The 16,827-nt window shown below is 37.1% G+C and overlaps 1 protein-coding gene across 3 annotated transcripts; it reads left to right on the plus strand.

Moving 5' to 3' along the window:
• Positions 1 to 238: 238 nt before the first annotated feature.
• On the plus strand, positions 239 to 13,694 carry LOC112777406 (histone-lysine N-methyltransferase EZA1). 3 transcript variants are annotated; one of them, XM_025821772.3, is made up of 18 exons: positions 291 to 643; positions 1,098 to 1,202; positions 2,179 to 2,450; positions 2,629 to 2,790; positions 3,107 to 3,191; positions 3,313 to 3,468; positions 3,573 to 3,620; positions 3,978 to 4,049; positions 4,450 to 4,816; positions 4,907 to 5,069; positions 5,833 to 5,986; positions 7,163 to 7,383; positions 7,740 to 7,871; positions 11,749 to 11,836; positions 11,967 to 12,014; positions 12,098 to 12,226; positions 12,611 to 12,688; positions 12,835 to 13,694. In XM_025821772.3, the coding sequence occupies exons 1-18, from the start codon at positions 605 to 607 to the stop codon at positions 13,024 to 13,026; spliced, it is 2,511 nt and encodes an 836-aa protein (XP_025677557.1). In that variant the 5' UTR covers positions 291 to 604; the 3' UTR covers positions 13,027 to 13,694. The 3 variants fall into 3 exon arrangements, 2 of the variants coding, with proteins under 2 accessions (XP_025677555.1, XP_025677557.1); XM_025821770.3 differs by having other exon boundaries at positions 239 to 643; positions 4,450 to 5,069; XR_003816083.2 differs by having other exon boundaries at positions 4,450 to 5,069; positions 7,717 to 7,871.
• The last annotated feature ends 3,133 nt before the right edge of the window (positions 13,695 to 16,827 follow it).

The raw sequence follows: 16,827 nt of genomic DNA on the forward strand, positions 1-16,827 counted from the left end.
TCAATAACTCAATATGGTCAATGCTTGAATTTTTTTATGATAAAAGATAATTAATTATTTTTAAAAGATATTAACTTGGATAAATTACTCTTCTCATTAGCTTTTTTGTTGACGTTATCATGTTAAGACACGTTGCTAAAAAATTAAATGACTAATGGACTCGAATTAATTCTTTTTTAGAAATCAAATTGACTTGTATCAATGTAAACATTAATTCAGTCCCAGTCCCCATAGCTTCATCGACCAAAAAGATTAGTTAAAAGTTCCCACAGCCAAAGGTGCGCGAAAGTAACGTAAAATGCCGTGGAAGGAAATAATGAGTGTAGATACTTGATAGAAAGGCAGAGACAGTAAATGGCGATACATGAAACGGCAGCCAGAAATTACGTTCTTCTGTTTCCTCTGTAGCTGTAGCCTGTAGACCTCGACGTCACTCACACTCACTAATCACTTCCCTATAACACCAAAACGTGTCAAAAGCGTTTCTTTCTCTTCTCTTCTCCTTCTTCTCTTCTTCCAAACACTAAAGACTCAACGCAACGCACCAACACACGCACTTCTCTCTCTCTCATCACTGATCGCATCGTCAACCTCATCATCATCCATGGTCTCCAAAACCAGTGACTCTGCTTCTAAGCTTCGAGTTAGTTCCTCTTTTACCCCCTCCCCAAACTCATAGCTATCCCTGTTCTGTTTCTTTCTTTGAATCAAACAATTTAAGTATCAGTGCTACCTGATCACGTGCTTCAATTAAATTGATTTTGATTATTGCAGAGAATTTTGAATTTAATCGCTTAGTCAAAGAGAACTCACTGTTACTGATAGAACCACTCTGTTCCTCTGTTTTTTTTTTTCTCTCTGTACTGTGAATACCAGAATCACTAGAGTTCAGGAATAGGGCTTAGGATCACTTTGATCGTGAATTTTGATTCACTGTTAATAAAATGGTACAAGTTTATCTGCTAATTCGTGTGAGAATTGGAATTTACCACATTCTTTTGTTTGAGGACACTATTTTTTTCTTAAATGCGTGAAGGGGCTTTGATTCCTGAAGTAATATCTGAACATGATTATTATGATTTGTGATATAATGACAGAAACAACATGGGGAGTCTGCAAATGATGGTGTTGGTGGATCCTTGTTGATGAAGATAAATCAGTTGAGAAAGCAAATCCAGGCAGAGAGAATTGTCTTTGTTAAAGTAAGTCGGCAATTGTGTTTGTGTCCATTTTGTAGATGTGTTTGCTGGCCCAAAACATATTGGTAGCTATCAAACAATTGGGAGAAAAACAGGAACATAGACTAATTAGTATATCCTCAAATTTTGGATCATTAATTTCTTTATTATTGAATCAATTGTAGAGTTAAAAAATATACATGCTTAGGATGGAAGTCATTCTAGAGAATGGATCATCGGGGAGAAGCACCTTTTGGCTAATGGCTACAACCTCCCTTTTATTCCATTCCTCGCCTCCCAATTGTAACCTCAGGAATTATTGCATTTAGTTAGTTATCTTACTGAATCTTATTCATTGTGCTGTCATGCATCCAAGACATACAACCTTGTTCTTGGACTGGATCCTCTCAAATTTTTTTTCTCACTATACATTCCATAAGTGAGACCAAGAAAAAATATGAGAGAGAAAATATTGAAGGGTTAGATATCACACGTTACATTCTCTATTGCGAAAAAATTGAGAGGATCCATTTCCCTTTGTTCTTTCACTGGTTATGGAGCAAAACAGAATTAAACCTTAAAGGCACTAACTATATTGAGCACACTAGATTTTGTAGAGTAGTTAGTTTAGTTCTTCACTTGTCCTAGAAAAATTGGATACTGCCTGTGCTAAGGTGAATAATCACAATCAAAATTAATAGCTCAAATTGTAACATTTTTTTTTTAATTTACCAAAGATAATAAGGGGAGAGGGAAACAGGAGGCCCCAGGCTTGGATGCAAGAGTCTTAACCACTAAGCTGTGGATTCAACTACAAATTCTAACCTTTTGTATCAGTTGCAAACAAATTAGTTTATTCTACTGCCTTCTCAGGATAAGACTACTTTAGGAAAAAAAATGTGTTGAATGTATCTAATAGAAAATTGCAATGTGGCGATGCCTTTCTATTTTTTGTACCTTGCTGGTCAGCTTGCAATTACCCTTATTTATGTTTATGTAGGAAAAACTTAAGAAGAATGAGAAGATGCTAAAATGTCATACTTCAGTCATCATGTCAGCAATATCAAGTAGAGAATCTTCAGAGAGGGATGAAACAAATGCAAGTCCCTTGCTTTCTTCCAGAATCGACCATCCTTTGTGTAAATTCAATGCTTTCTCTCATGGTTCAGGAGATAAAGACCATGGCAATCAAGACATATTACCTGCCACAACTATTAAGATCCCATATGTTGAAGGATTACCACCATATACATCTTGGATATTTTTGGGCAGGTTTGAAGTTTTAAGTTCTAGTTAGGTTTTACATATATGAAATTTTTGCCATTAGGGGAAACTATGGGTTTCATGAATTGTATTCCATTTAGACATACAAACTTAAATTTCAAAATTGATTGATTGTTCCATCTGTTTAACATATCTTCTGTATTTCCAAATCTTTCACATGTAACAGAAATCAGAAAATGGCTGAAGATCAATCAGTTGTAGGAAGAAGGCGTATCTACTATGACCAACATGGAAGTGAAGCACTGATATGTAGTGACAGTGAGGAAGAGTTAACAGAACCAGAGGAAGAAAAACATGAATTTTCTGAGGCTGAAGACCGACTTCTATGGTAGGTTAAAATGGATATGATGGAGTTGTTTGTAAAAATTCCATCAGTTTTCGAAGAAAGATTCATGGAAAGAAGCAATTGATGATTGATCTTGACAGTAAAAATTTTAGCTTGCCTATATGAATCCTTAGTAACATATGTAATTAAAAGTAGCATCAATGCTTTGTTGGAACTCAAAGTATTGTGATTGTGCAGGATTTGTAGTGCCATATTTGAATTCATCACCCATAATTTTCCATCTTTATCAAATTTTCAAAGTACTCCTTTCTTGAAAGTATTCTTAAAGTTTTCGTATGTTGACTTTTGAATTTACTAGGATGGCATTTGAGGAACATGGCATAAATGAAGATGTATTGGCTATTGTGAGCCAGTTTGTTGGGGGCACCAGTTTAGAAATTCAGGTAACAGAGTAATTTATGAGCAAGGCTATTATGCTTGATTGTTAAAATTGAATTGTAAATGAGGTATACACGAGAAGCCATTTTAATTCTTGGGGAAATGGCTTTTGTGAAACATATGCAGGAACGGTACAAAATCATGAAGGAAGATAACCTAAGAAATGTTGTCCAGCATTCAGAAGATACAGGAGAGCTTGAATCTTCTGTTGGCATTCATCGAGAGAAAACCCTGAATGCTGCATTAGATTCTTTTGATAACCTCTTCTGCCGCCGGTGCCTGGTACATACAAAATTGTTATTTTAAAACATTTTAAGCTTGATTGAAGTATCTGATGTGATAATTAACATCTTGTGAATGTGTTCTTTTCTCCTTCCCTAGAGCAGGTTTTTGACTGTCAATTGCACGGTTGTTCTCAGCCTTTAATATACCCTGTGAGGAATCTGTTCATATGTTCATTTAGAGAGTAGATGCTCAATCTGATCCTTAAAATATATACAAGACATCAAAGTAGTATTGTTACATCAGTTTGACGCTTCATTGAACAGAATAACGATAACTTAAGGATCATCTCAAAATCTAAAAAAAAAGATGAAAAAAAGAAAAAAAAAATATTATTAAGGACTGAATTGATATCTATTTGATTGTCAGATCAACAAAGTCCTAAAATATTTTGACGATTAACTTGATGTCAAGTATATCTTTGAAGGACCATGTTAAGGATTTACTGTTTCAAAACTAAATTTGCAGCAATTTCCGCTACTTAGTAAATTTGACGGTTTCCTTGACAGTGTGAGAAGCTGACAGTTTGGTCTGGGCCTGAAGGTGATAGAATTCCATGCAGTGAACAGTGTTACCTTCAGGTATTCTTCATCTTCGACATACGTTTCATAGTTAGAGGCAGATAGGCAAGTAGTGCTGTTACATGATTTTAACTTCAAAAGAGATGAAAAAGGGTCAAATGAAGAATGGTTTTCCCTCCAATAGTATTCTAGATGTGATGCCTTCAACTATTCATTCACTTAGGCATTACTATGTTGCTGTTTTTTAATTACAATATTATCATAGTCAAAATATTCATCTGATGTATCCAGGCTTAATAACACATGCTTTCTGCTTCATACGTGATGAATGAGTGTCTCTATATCTGTGTGTCTAGAGTTAAAAAACCAAGCACCCAATTCTGAGTGCAACGAATCAAAGTATCATATATGTTTGATGAGGGAATTGTCTAAGACTCGTTGCCATTTCATTTGCCTGCAGTCGAAGGTTATAAAAAGTTTGTCAGAGAATTCCATGATCAGATCTTTTCAGGATAAGAAATCCACAATTATGGAAGAAGGAAATTCGATATTGGCATCCTCCAATACCAAGGAATCAGATGATCAGCTTACTATGTCGTTTTCGACTGAAGTTGATTGTCATGAAGATCTGAATATAAATATTCCTGTCTCAGAAAGTGTGGGTAAACGGAAGAACACTAATCATTTAGACACAGCAGTATGTGTCTCAACATTGCCTCCTGATGATTCTCAGAATTCTTCAAAAAAGCAGAAAAGAATTGCCAATGATGAGGATATTACAATTATTGATCATAGAAAGAGCCACAGCTTGGATGCATGTGATGAAGGTAAAGGCACCAGTGCAAATTTGGACAAATCTATTGAACATGCTTCAAATAAATCAGTAACTTTTTCTAGCACTTTCCATGGTAAGCAAGACAAAAGTGTTGGGGATGGACCAAAAGATGCTACAATTGAGACAGAGTTCAAGGTTTTGAATCCAATGGAAGAACAAGTTGATGGGATTCGTAGTTTCTCAGATTGGAAACCTCTTGAGAAAGAACTATACTTGAAGGGAATAGAAATGTTTGGCAGAAACAGGTATGGATATCTGTATTTCACCTCATATTAATGTGTTCTGGAATTCTAGGATGTCCGAAATTTAGTTTGAAGTATCTGTCGACTTTCTGTCTAATGTTTCATTTACTTATGTGTTAGTTTCAATTGCATTTTTTTTCCTTGACAACATGCGTAGTTATGGGGAAAAAGAGAAACCAACTTTGAAGAAGTTTTTGTTGAACTTTCCTGTGAATTTTTATGGAGTATATTAAATTGTTTGCCTTTTTTTTCTACAAGCAATCAATCATGTTTCAACTATATTCTCAAAAAGCAATTATTGTGCAGTTCACTTGAGAAAGGAAAATGGTAAGGGTGGGGGAAAGTAACTATGATATATATCAACCAGAGGGATGGGGGCTTCTGAGGGGAGTAGGGGAACAGACTTAAGGAAACTGTATTTGTCATCTAGTAACTTTCATCGCTTCCCTAACTAAATAACGGTATAATTGATTTGACTAATGCTTCCCAATAATACCAGTACTGTACTTAAATCAAAAGCTTTTCCATAGTTGTCTATTGAACTTGTGATATGTTTGACATATATCATCTATATGTTCTCTCAACAAAGCAATGTGGAATTCCTAAAATTCATGGTTTGAATTCTTTGTGCAGTTAACTTCCCTAGTTATGGTTCAGTAGTAAATAAAACCAAAGCTGAATGCATCATCTAGTCATAAATGTCCCACTATTTGTGGAGGTCTAAATTTTTTTTGTGCTAATCTAATGTGCAAATCATCCTATGTAGTTGTCTCATAGCAAGAAATTTACTTTCTGGCTTGAAGACTTGCATGGAAATAGCTAATTACATGCAAGCCGGTGCAGTGTCAATGCCCCATATATCAAGCGTTACCTCAAATTCGACCACTGATTGCAAGGGAAAAACTGATGCACAATGCATGGTGAGAAATCCTGGTTTATTGTCCACATCTTTACCTTACGTTCTTTTTCTTTTTTAAGGCATGGTGAATATCAAAAAGGCAACATTCCATATATAGTACACCTCACCTTTTGGGATGAGGTTTGGTTATTGTATTGTAACAAAATGTTGTTACTTAGTTTACTAGTGTAAAAATGTTTATATAGCCCAATTTGTGTGGATGTAGGATATGCGTATCTCAATAATCTCATTTTTTTTACCAAAGATAGGGAGACTCGAACCCGCGACCTCTAAATGAGTATGGGGAGACTATGCCATTTGAGCTATAACTCATTGGCCTCAATAATCTCATTTGACATTGAACTTTTAGAAATATGAATGATTACTGTATTTTTATCAAAGGAAAAAGAAAAACGAAATAAATAGTTACAGTATTTGATTATCAGAGGTTTGAAGGCATTTTATATTTAGCATCCTAATAACATCCGCAGGTTTTTACATATAAAGGGATTGAGTTACTTTTGTGAGCTGATGTATATTATACTCTTCTTTCTTATAATTTAGCCTTAGAAAGATTCTTGTTACTCATGTTTTGTTTCCTTATGTGTGGATAAGTTCATATTTTTAAAAGTAATAAAGTATTATCTGAAGGTTCAGCTTTACAAACTTGAATTTTTTATAGAAAGTTTTGCTCTAGCAACTTCTACCAACCCCTTTTTCACTACCCTACTTTTTTTTTTTTTTGTGCGCTTTTAGGACTCATTAGTTAATTGGAGGAGTTAGTTACTATAAAATTTAGAAGGGATTAATTAATAATTAGGTGTGATTGATCATTTTGAGAGTTGTCTCTTGGAGGTATTGTGGAGCACTTACTGTTCCACTACCCATGTATATACACAGTTACACTTCTATTTTCCCCAATTTCTAGGTTAACTAGCACATTGTTGGTGATTTCCCTATTCAATACAAATTCTTATTATTCAATTCTAGTATTTTAATGATACCAGTGCTAACATTCACCAGTACAGACCTCTATTTTCCCCAATTTCTAGGGTAACTAGCACATTGTTAGTGATTTCCCTATTCAATACAAATTCCTATTATTAAATTCTAGTATTTTAATGATACCAGTGCTAACATTCACCAGTACACAACCATTTGATGCCACGATTGCTTTTAATGCGTGTTTTAATGTTAGGACCAAGATATTGCGTCAAGGTCCCGGCTGCTGAGGAAAAGGGGCAAAACAAGGAAGTTCAAATATTCCTGGAAGTCTGCTGGCCATCCATCAATATGGAAAAGAATTGCTGATGGGAAAAATCAATCTTGCAAGCAGTATACACCATGTGGATGTCAGTCAATGTGTGGAAAGCAATGCCCTTGTGCTAATGTTGGAAATTGCTGTGAAAAATACTGTGGGTATGTCCATTTTTTTCATTTAATTAAGTAACTTATTCAGTAACAAAATAGGAGAAAAAATTGCAGGGTAGTTCATGTTTTTGTTGGCCATTGATGGAATCTGATGACGGTGGTTAAATATGGTTACCTGGTTAGCCAAGGCTTTGAACACATAAAGTAATAAACAGTACACAGAGATATATAAGTATAACTGTAAACATGAAGCTATTCTCTTCAAAACTTTTCTTTTCCATGATTGGAAAGGCTCCTAAAATGCATTTTCAACTTAATTTGTGAACTACTACTGTACAACATGAAAAATGGAATTGTTAACAAGCTATGATTTAAATGTAGTAAATTAGCTCTTCTACCTTCAGTTGTTCAAAGAGCTGCAAAAATCGGTTTAGAGGATGCCATTGTGCCAAGAGTCAGTGCAGAAGTCGCCAATGCCCATGCTTTGCTGCTGGACGTGAATGTGACCCAGATGTCTGTCGAAATTGCTGGGTTAGGTAATGTGTGAAATATCTCTTCTGTGAACTTGATTTTATGCCTCCCTAGGAAGGAATTAATGTGTCTGATTTCTCATAGTTCATTCAAAAAGTGATAATCTGTAACATCTATATGCAAACAATTCTGCCACACTGACTCTTATTTTCCCTTTTAGGTATTTCATGACAAAGTGTAAAATTTTAGGCTCCTTTGCGTCATATCTGTATATCTAGGCTGATTTCAGAAGACACCATACAATAATTCAATCATTATGTTTAGTTCTGGTTTGGAGAAGTATTAGGTGTGGCCCTTCCCTCAGACCTTGCATTAACGCATGATGTTTGTGCACCGGGCAGCCCCTCACCCCACTCATTTCCTTCCAAATTACAGAAAAATATTGCAATTGTTCGAATATTCTTGACTCCATCATATGCACATTATCTGGGGTCCAATCCATTTCTCGGATCTTGCGTTAATGCAGTATGCTTGTATACTAGGCAGCACCCGTCCCCCTCATTTCCAATTTCCATCCACCATTAAAAAAATATATATATATATCGCAATAGATGGTGTTGATATCATATTCAAATAATTCAGTCAATTAGCTGTTAGGTGTCAATTAAGTTAGATTAGGTTAGAGTAGAATCAATTATGAATAATTGTGTTTTATCTTTAGCAGGTATTGTAATGATTAATTAGTGTATATAATATATGAGCTGAGGAGTTCAGTAACCTCAAGCTTTTCACAATAAATCACTGTCTAAACATGGTATCGGAGCATAGGGTTCTTTTCTGTTTTCCAGCCCTTTTCTGGTTTTTCAGCCACCAGTGTGGTGTTCTATCAGTTTGCCACTCTTATCTGGGAAAATCAAGCCAACAGTCAACCTCAGAAGGTTCCGATCAGTCACCTCACAGAAACCCACCTCCGGCGAGCTGCTCATGCGCTTCCACATGCCGCTTTTGTCCAATCAGTCCGCCGAAGCGTGAAGCCCACGCGCCACCTTCCGGAGCTCTGCTTTCAGCACTATCAATGCCGTTCAACTCGTTGGTGATTCCTGGTTCCGATTTTGGCACCGGTGGTAGTCAGAAGTTTCTCCATCATTATTTTCTTTAAACCATCCATTTCACTGCCCCTGTTCAACCCTTCTCAGCCCAATTTCACGTCTGCCCCCTGTTCAGCCCCTTTAATTTTTCATCTCTCTTCTCAAACCATTGCTTCTACTCCACCACAACAACCATTAATTGTCTATCACCGTCACCCTTGGCCAAATCATTCATAGTCTGAGATGGTAGAGGATGGTGATACATGTTCTACTCCTTTGGTTCCCCCTACTTCGTATCAAACTGTATCTGTTGATGAGCTTCCGATTGCTCTTCGGAAAGGTAATTGTACCACTAGAAATCCTCATCCAATTTATAATTTCTTGAGCTTTCATCGATTGTCCCCACCATACTATGCTGCTATTTCCACATTATCTTCTATACCTACTCTTAAGTGTGTCAATGAGGCACTTTCTCATCCAGAATGGAGACAAGCTATGATTGATGAAATGAATGCTCGAGTATAGTGTTACATGGGAATTGGTTTGTCTTCCCCCTGGAAATTCAGTGTTTGGGTCCCTATGTGTGTATGTTGTTAAGGTTGGACTTGATGGTTCAGTTGATCGTCTCAAGGCTCATTTGGTTGCCAAGGGTTACAGTCAAACATATGGAGATTATCAAGAAACTTTTTCTCCGGTAGCAAAGATTGCTTCTGTCCACACATTTCTTTGTATTGAAGCAATCCATCATTGGCCATTGTATCAATTAGATATCAAGAATGCTTTTCTTCACGGAGACCTTCACGAGGAAGTATACATAGAGCAGCCACCTGGATTTATCGCTCATGGGGAGTCAAGATTGGTTTGCAAGTTGAAACGCTACCTTTATGGGTTAAAACAATTTCCACGAGCTTGGTTTAGCAAATTCAGCTCTGTTGTTCAAAGCTTTGGCATGAAAAAGAAGCGAATCTGACCACTCAGTGTTCTATCAACACAACTCACATGGACAGTGCATCTATCTGGTTGTTTATGTTGATGATATAGTCATCACTAGCAATAATTATGAGGGGATAACAAAGTTGAAAAAACTGCTGTTTCATCACTTTCAAACTAAGGATTTAAACTCAAGTACTCCCTTGGTATTGAGTTGGCTCAATCTAAAGGTGATGTTGCTATATCGTGGAAATATGCCCTTGATATATTGGAAGAAACAGGTTTGTTGAATTGCAAACCTGTTGACAGTCCAATGGATCCTGATATCAAATTACTACCTAACCAAGGGGAACATTTTTCTGATCCTGAGAGATATCGAAGACTTGTAGGAAAACTGAACTATCTCATTATTACTAGACCAGATATTTCATACTCTGTTAGTGTAGTGAGTCAGTTTATGCAATCTTCTTGCACTGATCATCAGGATGTTGTAATGTGAATTGTAAAATATATCAAGAAAGCTCCAGGCCAAGGATTACTATACAAAGACAAAAGAAATACCCAAGTCATTGGCTATTGTGATGCCGATTGGGCAGGTTCTCCTATTAGGATCTACTTCTGGGTATTGTGTCTTTCTTAGTGGAAACCTTATATCCTGAAAAAGTCAAAAACAAAGTGGTGTTGCCCGATCAAGTGCAGAAGCTGAGTATTGCGCCATGGCATTAGTGGCTTGTGAGTTGTGAGTTAATATGGGTCTAGCAGTTCCTTTCAGAGTTGAAGTTCGGGACAGTTAACCAAATGAAGTTATATTGTGATAATCAAGCAGCACTCCACATTGCCTCCAATCCAGTATTTCATGAAAGAACTAAACACATAGAGGTGGATTGTCATTTCATAAGGCAGAAGGTTATATCTAAAGAAATTATCACTGAATTTGTTAATTCAAAACAATTGGCTGATATTCTCACAAAGTCTCTCAAAGGTCCTCGTAGTAATTACATTTCTAACATGTTTGGTGCATATAATATATATGCTCCAGCTTTAGGGGGGATGTTGATATTATATTCAGATAATTCAGTCAATTAGCTGTTAGGTATCAATTAGGTTAGATTAGAATCAATTATGAATAATTGTGTTTTATCTTTAGTAGGTATTGTAATGATTTAGTGTATATAAATATATGAGCTAAGGAGTTCAATAACCTCAAGCTTTTCACATTAAATCACTGCTTAAACAGATGGAATATTCTTGACTCCATCATATGCACATGATCTGGTGGCATAACAATGCACCTATTTTAACCCACATCTCTCTCTCTCTCTCTCTCTCATGAAGAAGGGGTGTCTTTAATTTTTGATTTCTTCTTTAATAATACTCTTTTTTTCATTTTATTAATGATGGAATTGTTCTATTGTGTTTCTGGTCATGGTATGGGCTATGCCGGTGGTTGTTTAAAGAATATTCATTGATTATTCCATGTAGTATGGTTTTTTGGTATCAGTTTATGGTAGTAAGAACTTGGTTGAATTTCTTTTAAAAAGAAAATAAATAAATATAGGGACTTGATTAGAAACTTTTAAATTGTAGGAGATCAAATTGAGAATTGATTAAAACTATATAGCCTTCTAGAGTAATTAAACTGGTAAATCGTTTATCCTTCAAGAAAATGTAAGGCAGTTCTTAAACCAAAAAAATAGGTAATTGCTGGACAGATAATTGTGTTACTAAGACAGACTGTCAGTTGATTTTTTTCAACTTCACCATAACCTTAATGTCAATTGAAACCACAGCAATTACTTTGGTACTTCTGTTAAAACTTTCTTAACCTTTTCCTCGGATATGTTGTTTGGAGTTTGGACTGATGTCTTGCCTCCCTCTGAACATTTTCCAATGATTACTTATAAATATTACATTCTTCATTCAGTTGTGGGGATGGTTCATTAGGGGAGCCCCCTCGTCGTGGAGATGGTCAATGTGGAAATATGAGGCTTCTCTTGAGGCAGCAACAGAGGGTTAGCAACCATGAGCTTGTTTGTTTAATATTTTCTGCATTCCATTCTTATTTTTATGAATAAAAATCATGATTGGGTGATGCAATTATGTCTGCCTCAAGTGTATTGTTCTTATGCTTATGCCTCTCAGATTCTCTTGGCAAAGTCTGATATTGCAGGATGGGGAGCCTTCTTGAAGGTTGAGACTTGAGATTCATGGGACTTGTTTGTTTTCTGTTAATTTTAGTTTGTTCCTGTTACTCATTGGTGATAACATTTCAGAACCCAGTTAACAAAAATGATTATCTAGGAGAGTACACAGGGGAACTGATCTCCCACCGAGAAGCAGATAAACGTGGGAAAATATATGATCGTGCAAACTCCTCTTTCCTATTCGACTTAAATGATCAGGCATGTGGCTCGTGTCACCCACATTTTATCTAAATTTGTGGTTTTTTCTGGCTCCTGTTGATTTGAGGTTCCTTGTAATTTTTAAGGAGTGATCGATCATATTCCTTTTACCTTTCAACTGCACTATATATATATATATTTTTTTTTTTTTTTTTTGTAACATGTTATGATAGTAAACCACTGATTTTCTGGCTGAAATTTTTAGTAGAGACAGTCTGTGACACAGTAGACCTCAGCCAATAGGAATTCTTAGTTGATGTATATTTTTTAGCTATGCTATAATCAATCTACTTTTCCTTTATGCTTCTTTCATGGAAAGCTATAGTTTACCGAGGTTTCCTATGATTACTTATGACTCTACGTGTAATATCTATCTCTTTACAGTATGTTCTTGATGCTTATCGCAAAGGAGATAAGTTGAAATTTGCGAACCACTCCTCAAATCCCAACTGCTATGCTAAGGTGAGGCCAGAAACTCGTGTTTTTGGGGAGTTCCAAAGCTTAACCATTTTTTTCTTCAATGAAAGAAACCTTGACCTTTAAGTATCAGTATTTTGAAATTGATCTTTAAATTGTCCAATTGTTGGCCACTTGTTCTGGCTGCGTAGGTGATGTTGGTTGCTGGAGACCACCGAGTAGGCATATTTGCCAAGGAACATATTGATGCTAGTGAGGAGTTGTTCTATGATTACCGCTATGGTCCAGATCAAGCACCACCATGGGCACGTAAACCTGAGGCATCCAAGAGAGACGAATCAGCAGTTACTCAAGGCAGAGCAAAGAAACACCAGTCACATTGAATATGGCATGGCGTAAGGTTCACAATGTACATACTTTTAGCTTCTACCAGTATATTCTCCCCTGAGACAAACTTGTGGAGTAAGCCATTAAATTAGTCTTGAAGTTGGCATCATCCAACTTTAAATCTATCCCTAAGGGTCTGTTTGGTTGGGGTAAAAATTGGAGTGGAAAATTTCATGCTTGATCTCTGTATTCTTATACATTGATTCATTTATGAAAACTTCCACTCCCTTTTTACCTCCAACCAAACACACCATAGTTACAAATGCTTCCAGCTTTTTAGCTCGGGAAAAGCTGATCAAATTGGTTCTTAGTATTGACAGTATCAAGGACCTCTTGAGATTTTTTAATTTAGGGGAGGATTTAAAGTTGGTTGGCAACCTTAGTGACTATTTTGTTGGCTTACTCCAATCATGTGTGACGTCCTATGCGCATGGAGGAAACGTTGCCATAAGGAATCAAAATAATAATAGGTATGCGTATGCTAGTATGACTAAGGTATTCGCATGAAATATATGATACAGTTAAACAATAAAGGATATGGCCAATAAGCTATTTGAGTAGGGACTAAGTATAGAAATTTGAATCCGAGGTTTATTTATTTTCCCATGTAAAATACCTTGATCTGGCATTTTTTTTTATGAATAAAATGTATATGTTGCTATAACTGTATAAGCTTGAATTAAGACGTTTGATTGCTAAGACAGTAGAAATAAAGTACTAATTTGTGTTTCGGGAGGGGTTGTGTTATATATATCTTCACCGTTATAAACACCTTTTAGATTTTATTGATATACAAACGAATACAAAAATACTACATGCATATGGAAAATCAGTCATCATGTATTTGTGTTTAAATATATCATATGACTGTCAACTAATCTAACATGTGGAATTCATGTACGCATGCTATTTGAGAATATTCTTTTATTGAGCTGTGAAATGATGTCATATATATATGAACCATAAGAATTTTGCTAATAGTTTTGTTCTTGGATAGAAGTAGGGGTGTGCATGGTTCAGTTTTTTCATAAACTGAACTGAAACTGCACTAAACCATTTTAAATGGTTTAGAAACTGAACCAAACTGCTTTGTCATATAAGAAACTGGTTTTAAACCAGTTTATAATACAGTGCACCAGTTTAAACCAGTTCATAAAAATAAAACTGGTTTTAATTAAAAAAATCAGTTTAAACTGGTTTATGCCTAAAACTAGTTTTCACACCCTCTCTCTCCCTCTCTTCCTTTCCTCTCTCTCTCTCTCTCTCTCTCTCTCCCCTTTTCTCTCCTTTCCCCTCTCTCTCTCCTACCCTCCTCTTTCTCTCTCTCTCCTCTCTCTCTCCTACCCCCTCTCTCTCCCCTTCCCCTCTCTCTCTCCTCCTCTTTCTCCCCCTTCCTCTCTCTCTCTCTCTCCCCCTTTCCCACTCTCTCTCCCTCTCTTCCCTTTCTCTCTCTCCTTCCTCTCTCTCCCCTTTTCTCTCCCTTCCCCTCTCTCTCTCCTACCCTCCCCCTCTCTCTCCCCCTTCCCCCTCTCTCTCTCTCTCTCCACCCACTCTCTCTCCCTTCTCTCTCTCCCCATTTTCCCATTCTCTCTCCCTTCTCCTCTCTCTCTCTCCTCTCTCTCTCCTCTCTCTTTCCTACCCCCCCTCTCTCTCTCTCTCCTCTCTCTCTCCCCTTCCTTTCTCTCTCTCTCGCTCTCTCCCCCTTCCTCTCTCTATCCCCCCTCTCTCTCTCCCTCTCTCTCTCTCTCTCCCCTTTCTCTCTCTCTCCCTTCCGCTTTCTCTCTCTCTCTCCCTTTTACTTTCTCTCTCCCCTCTCTCTCTCTAAATCAAAAGTTGAAAGAATCATAAAATATTCACATACTAATAAACTAAAGCATGGTCTTACTTTTTGTTCAATGACAATATTCAAAATATGATATAATATGATACTAACCTAAATGAAGTTAAAATAAACTAATTCAAATCTAACAGACTAACACAATATTGGCCCATTACAATATTCTAATCATCTTCAAGAGAAACAAGCGTGCCAATATTTGTTGAAGAATTTCTCCCTACATAAAAAAATATCTCATTAATTATAGAAAACTAACAATTAGTAACAAACAAGCAATAAGAAAAAAATATATATTACCTTGTTCAGCTTTTTCAATCTCTTCAAAATTTTCAATTAGTCCAAATGGGTCATCTATTACCCAATCTTGAGTGCATACAAGAGCTTCCAACATATATGGTGTCAAGGAGCTCCGATAAGTAGGGGTGTGCAAAAAAATTGGTTTCACTGAACTGAATTGAAACTGAACTGAAACTGTTTTAAATAAACCAGTTTTTTTAAATAAAAAACTGAACTGAAACCATAATTTTTATGAAAACCAGTTTATTAAAAATCAGTTTTTATGGTTCAGTTTAGTTTTAAACCAAATTAAAACTGGTTTTATTTAAACTCTAAAATTAGTTTTTACATACTTTTCTCTCTCCTTTCACTTTTTCTCTCCCATTCCTCTCTCTCTCCACTTTCTCCCCCCTCTTTCCCTTCTCTCTCCTCTTTCTCCCCCCTCTCTCCTTTCTCTCTCTCTTTCCCCTTCCTCTCTATCTCTCTCCTCTTTGTCTCTCTCCTCTCTCCTTTCTCTCCATCCTCTCTCTCTCTCTCTCTCTTTCCTCTTTTTTCCTCTCCTCTCTCTCTTCTCTCCCTCCTCTCTATCTCTCTCCTCTTTGTCTCCCTCCTCTCTCTCCTCTCTCTTTCCCTCCCATCTCTCTTCGTCTCTCTCTCTCTTCTTTGCCTCTCTCTCTCCCTCTCCCTTCCCGTCTCTCTTCCTCTCTCTCTCTCCTCTTTTTCTCCCTCTCTCCCTTCTCTCTCTTTCCCCCTCTCTCTCTCCTCTTTGTCTCCCTCCATTCTCTCTCTCTCTCTCTCTCTCTATCTCTCTCCGTCTCTCTTCCTATCTCTCTATCTCCCTTCTCTCTCTCCTTTCCATCTCTCTCTCTCCCTCTTCCTTCCCGTCTCTCTTCCTCTCTCTCTCCTCCTCTTTCTCCCTCTCCTCTCTCTCCTCTCTATTCCCTATCTTTCTCTATCTCTCCTCTCCTCCCCTCTCTCTCCTCCCATCTCTCTTCGTCTTTCTCTCTCTCTCTCTCTCTCTCTCTCTCGTCCCTTCTTTCTTCTTCTTCTTCTTCTTCTTCTCTCTCTCTCTCTCTCTCTCTCTCCTTTTCCTCGCTCTCCCCTTTTTTTCTCTCTCTCTCTCTCCCCCTCTTTCTTCTTCTCTCTCTCTCTCTCTCCTTCTCCTCTTTCTTACCCTCCTTTCTCTCTCTCTTTTTTCTCTCGCTCTCTCTCCATGTCTTTCCTTTTTCTCCCCTCTCCCTTGCTCTCCCTCCCTTCCCCCTTCTCTCTCTCTCTCTCTCTCTCTCTCTCTCTCTCTCTCCCATTTTGTTTCTCTCTCTCTTCCTCTTTTCTCTCTCCCATTTTGTTTCTCTCTCTCTCTCTCCCTCTTTTCCCTTTCCCATTTTCTTTCTCTTTCTCCTCTCCCTCCTTTCTCTCTCTCCCTCCCTTCTCTCTTCCTCTTTCTCTCTCTCTCTCTCTCTCCTTTTTTTCCTTTTCCTTTTCTCTCTTTCTCTCTCCTATTTCTCTCTCCTCTTCTCTCTCTTTCTTCGCCCTCCTCTCTCTCTTTCTCCTCTTTCTTTCCTTCCCTTCCTTTCTCTCTTTTCTCTTTCTCTCTCAACCTTCTCTCACTCTATATCCCTCTTCTCTCTCTCCCCTCTTTTCTCCAAAAAAAAAAAAATTAGGGAGAAGGGGGGGGAGAGAGGAC

This window comes from Arachis hypogaea, chromosome 19 (genome assembly GCF_003086295.3).
Source record: "Arachis hypogaea cultivar Tifrunner chromosome 19, arahy.Tifrunner.gnm2.J5K5, whole genome shotgun sequence".
NCBI classification, from domain to species: Eukaryota; Viridiplantae; Streptophyta; class Magnoliopsida; order Fabales; family Fabaceae; genus Arachis; species Arachis hypogaea.

Excerpts from the sequence above, each read along its gene's own strand:
- LOC112777406 (XM_025821770.3), top strand. The coding sequence starts at position 605 with ATGGTCTCCAAAACCAGTGACTCTGCTTCTAAGCTTCGA. Across the intron at positions 5,070-5,832 it reads GAAATGTTTGGCAGAAACAG|TTGTCTCATAGCAAGAAATT; the intron begins GTATGGATATCT and ends CATCCTATGTAG. Across the intron at positions 5,987-7,162 it reads AAACTGATGCACAATGCATG|GACCAAGATATTGCGTCAAG; the intron begins GTGAGAAATCCT and ends TTTTAATGTTAG.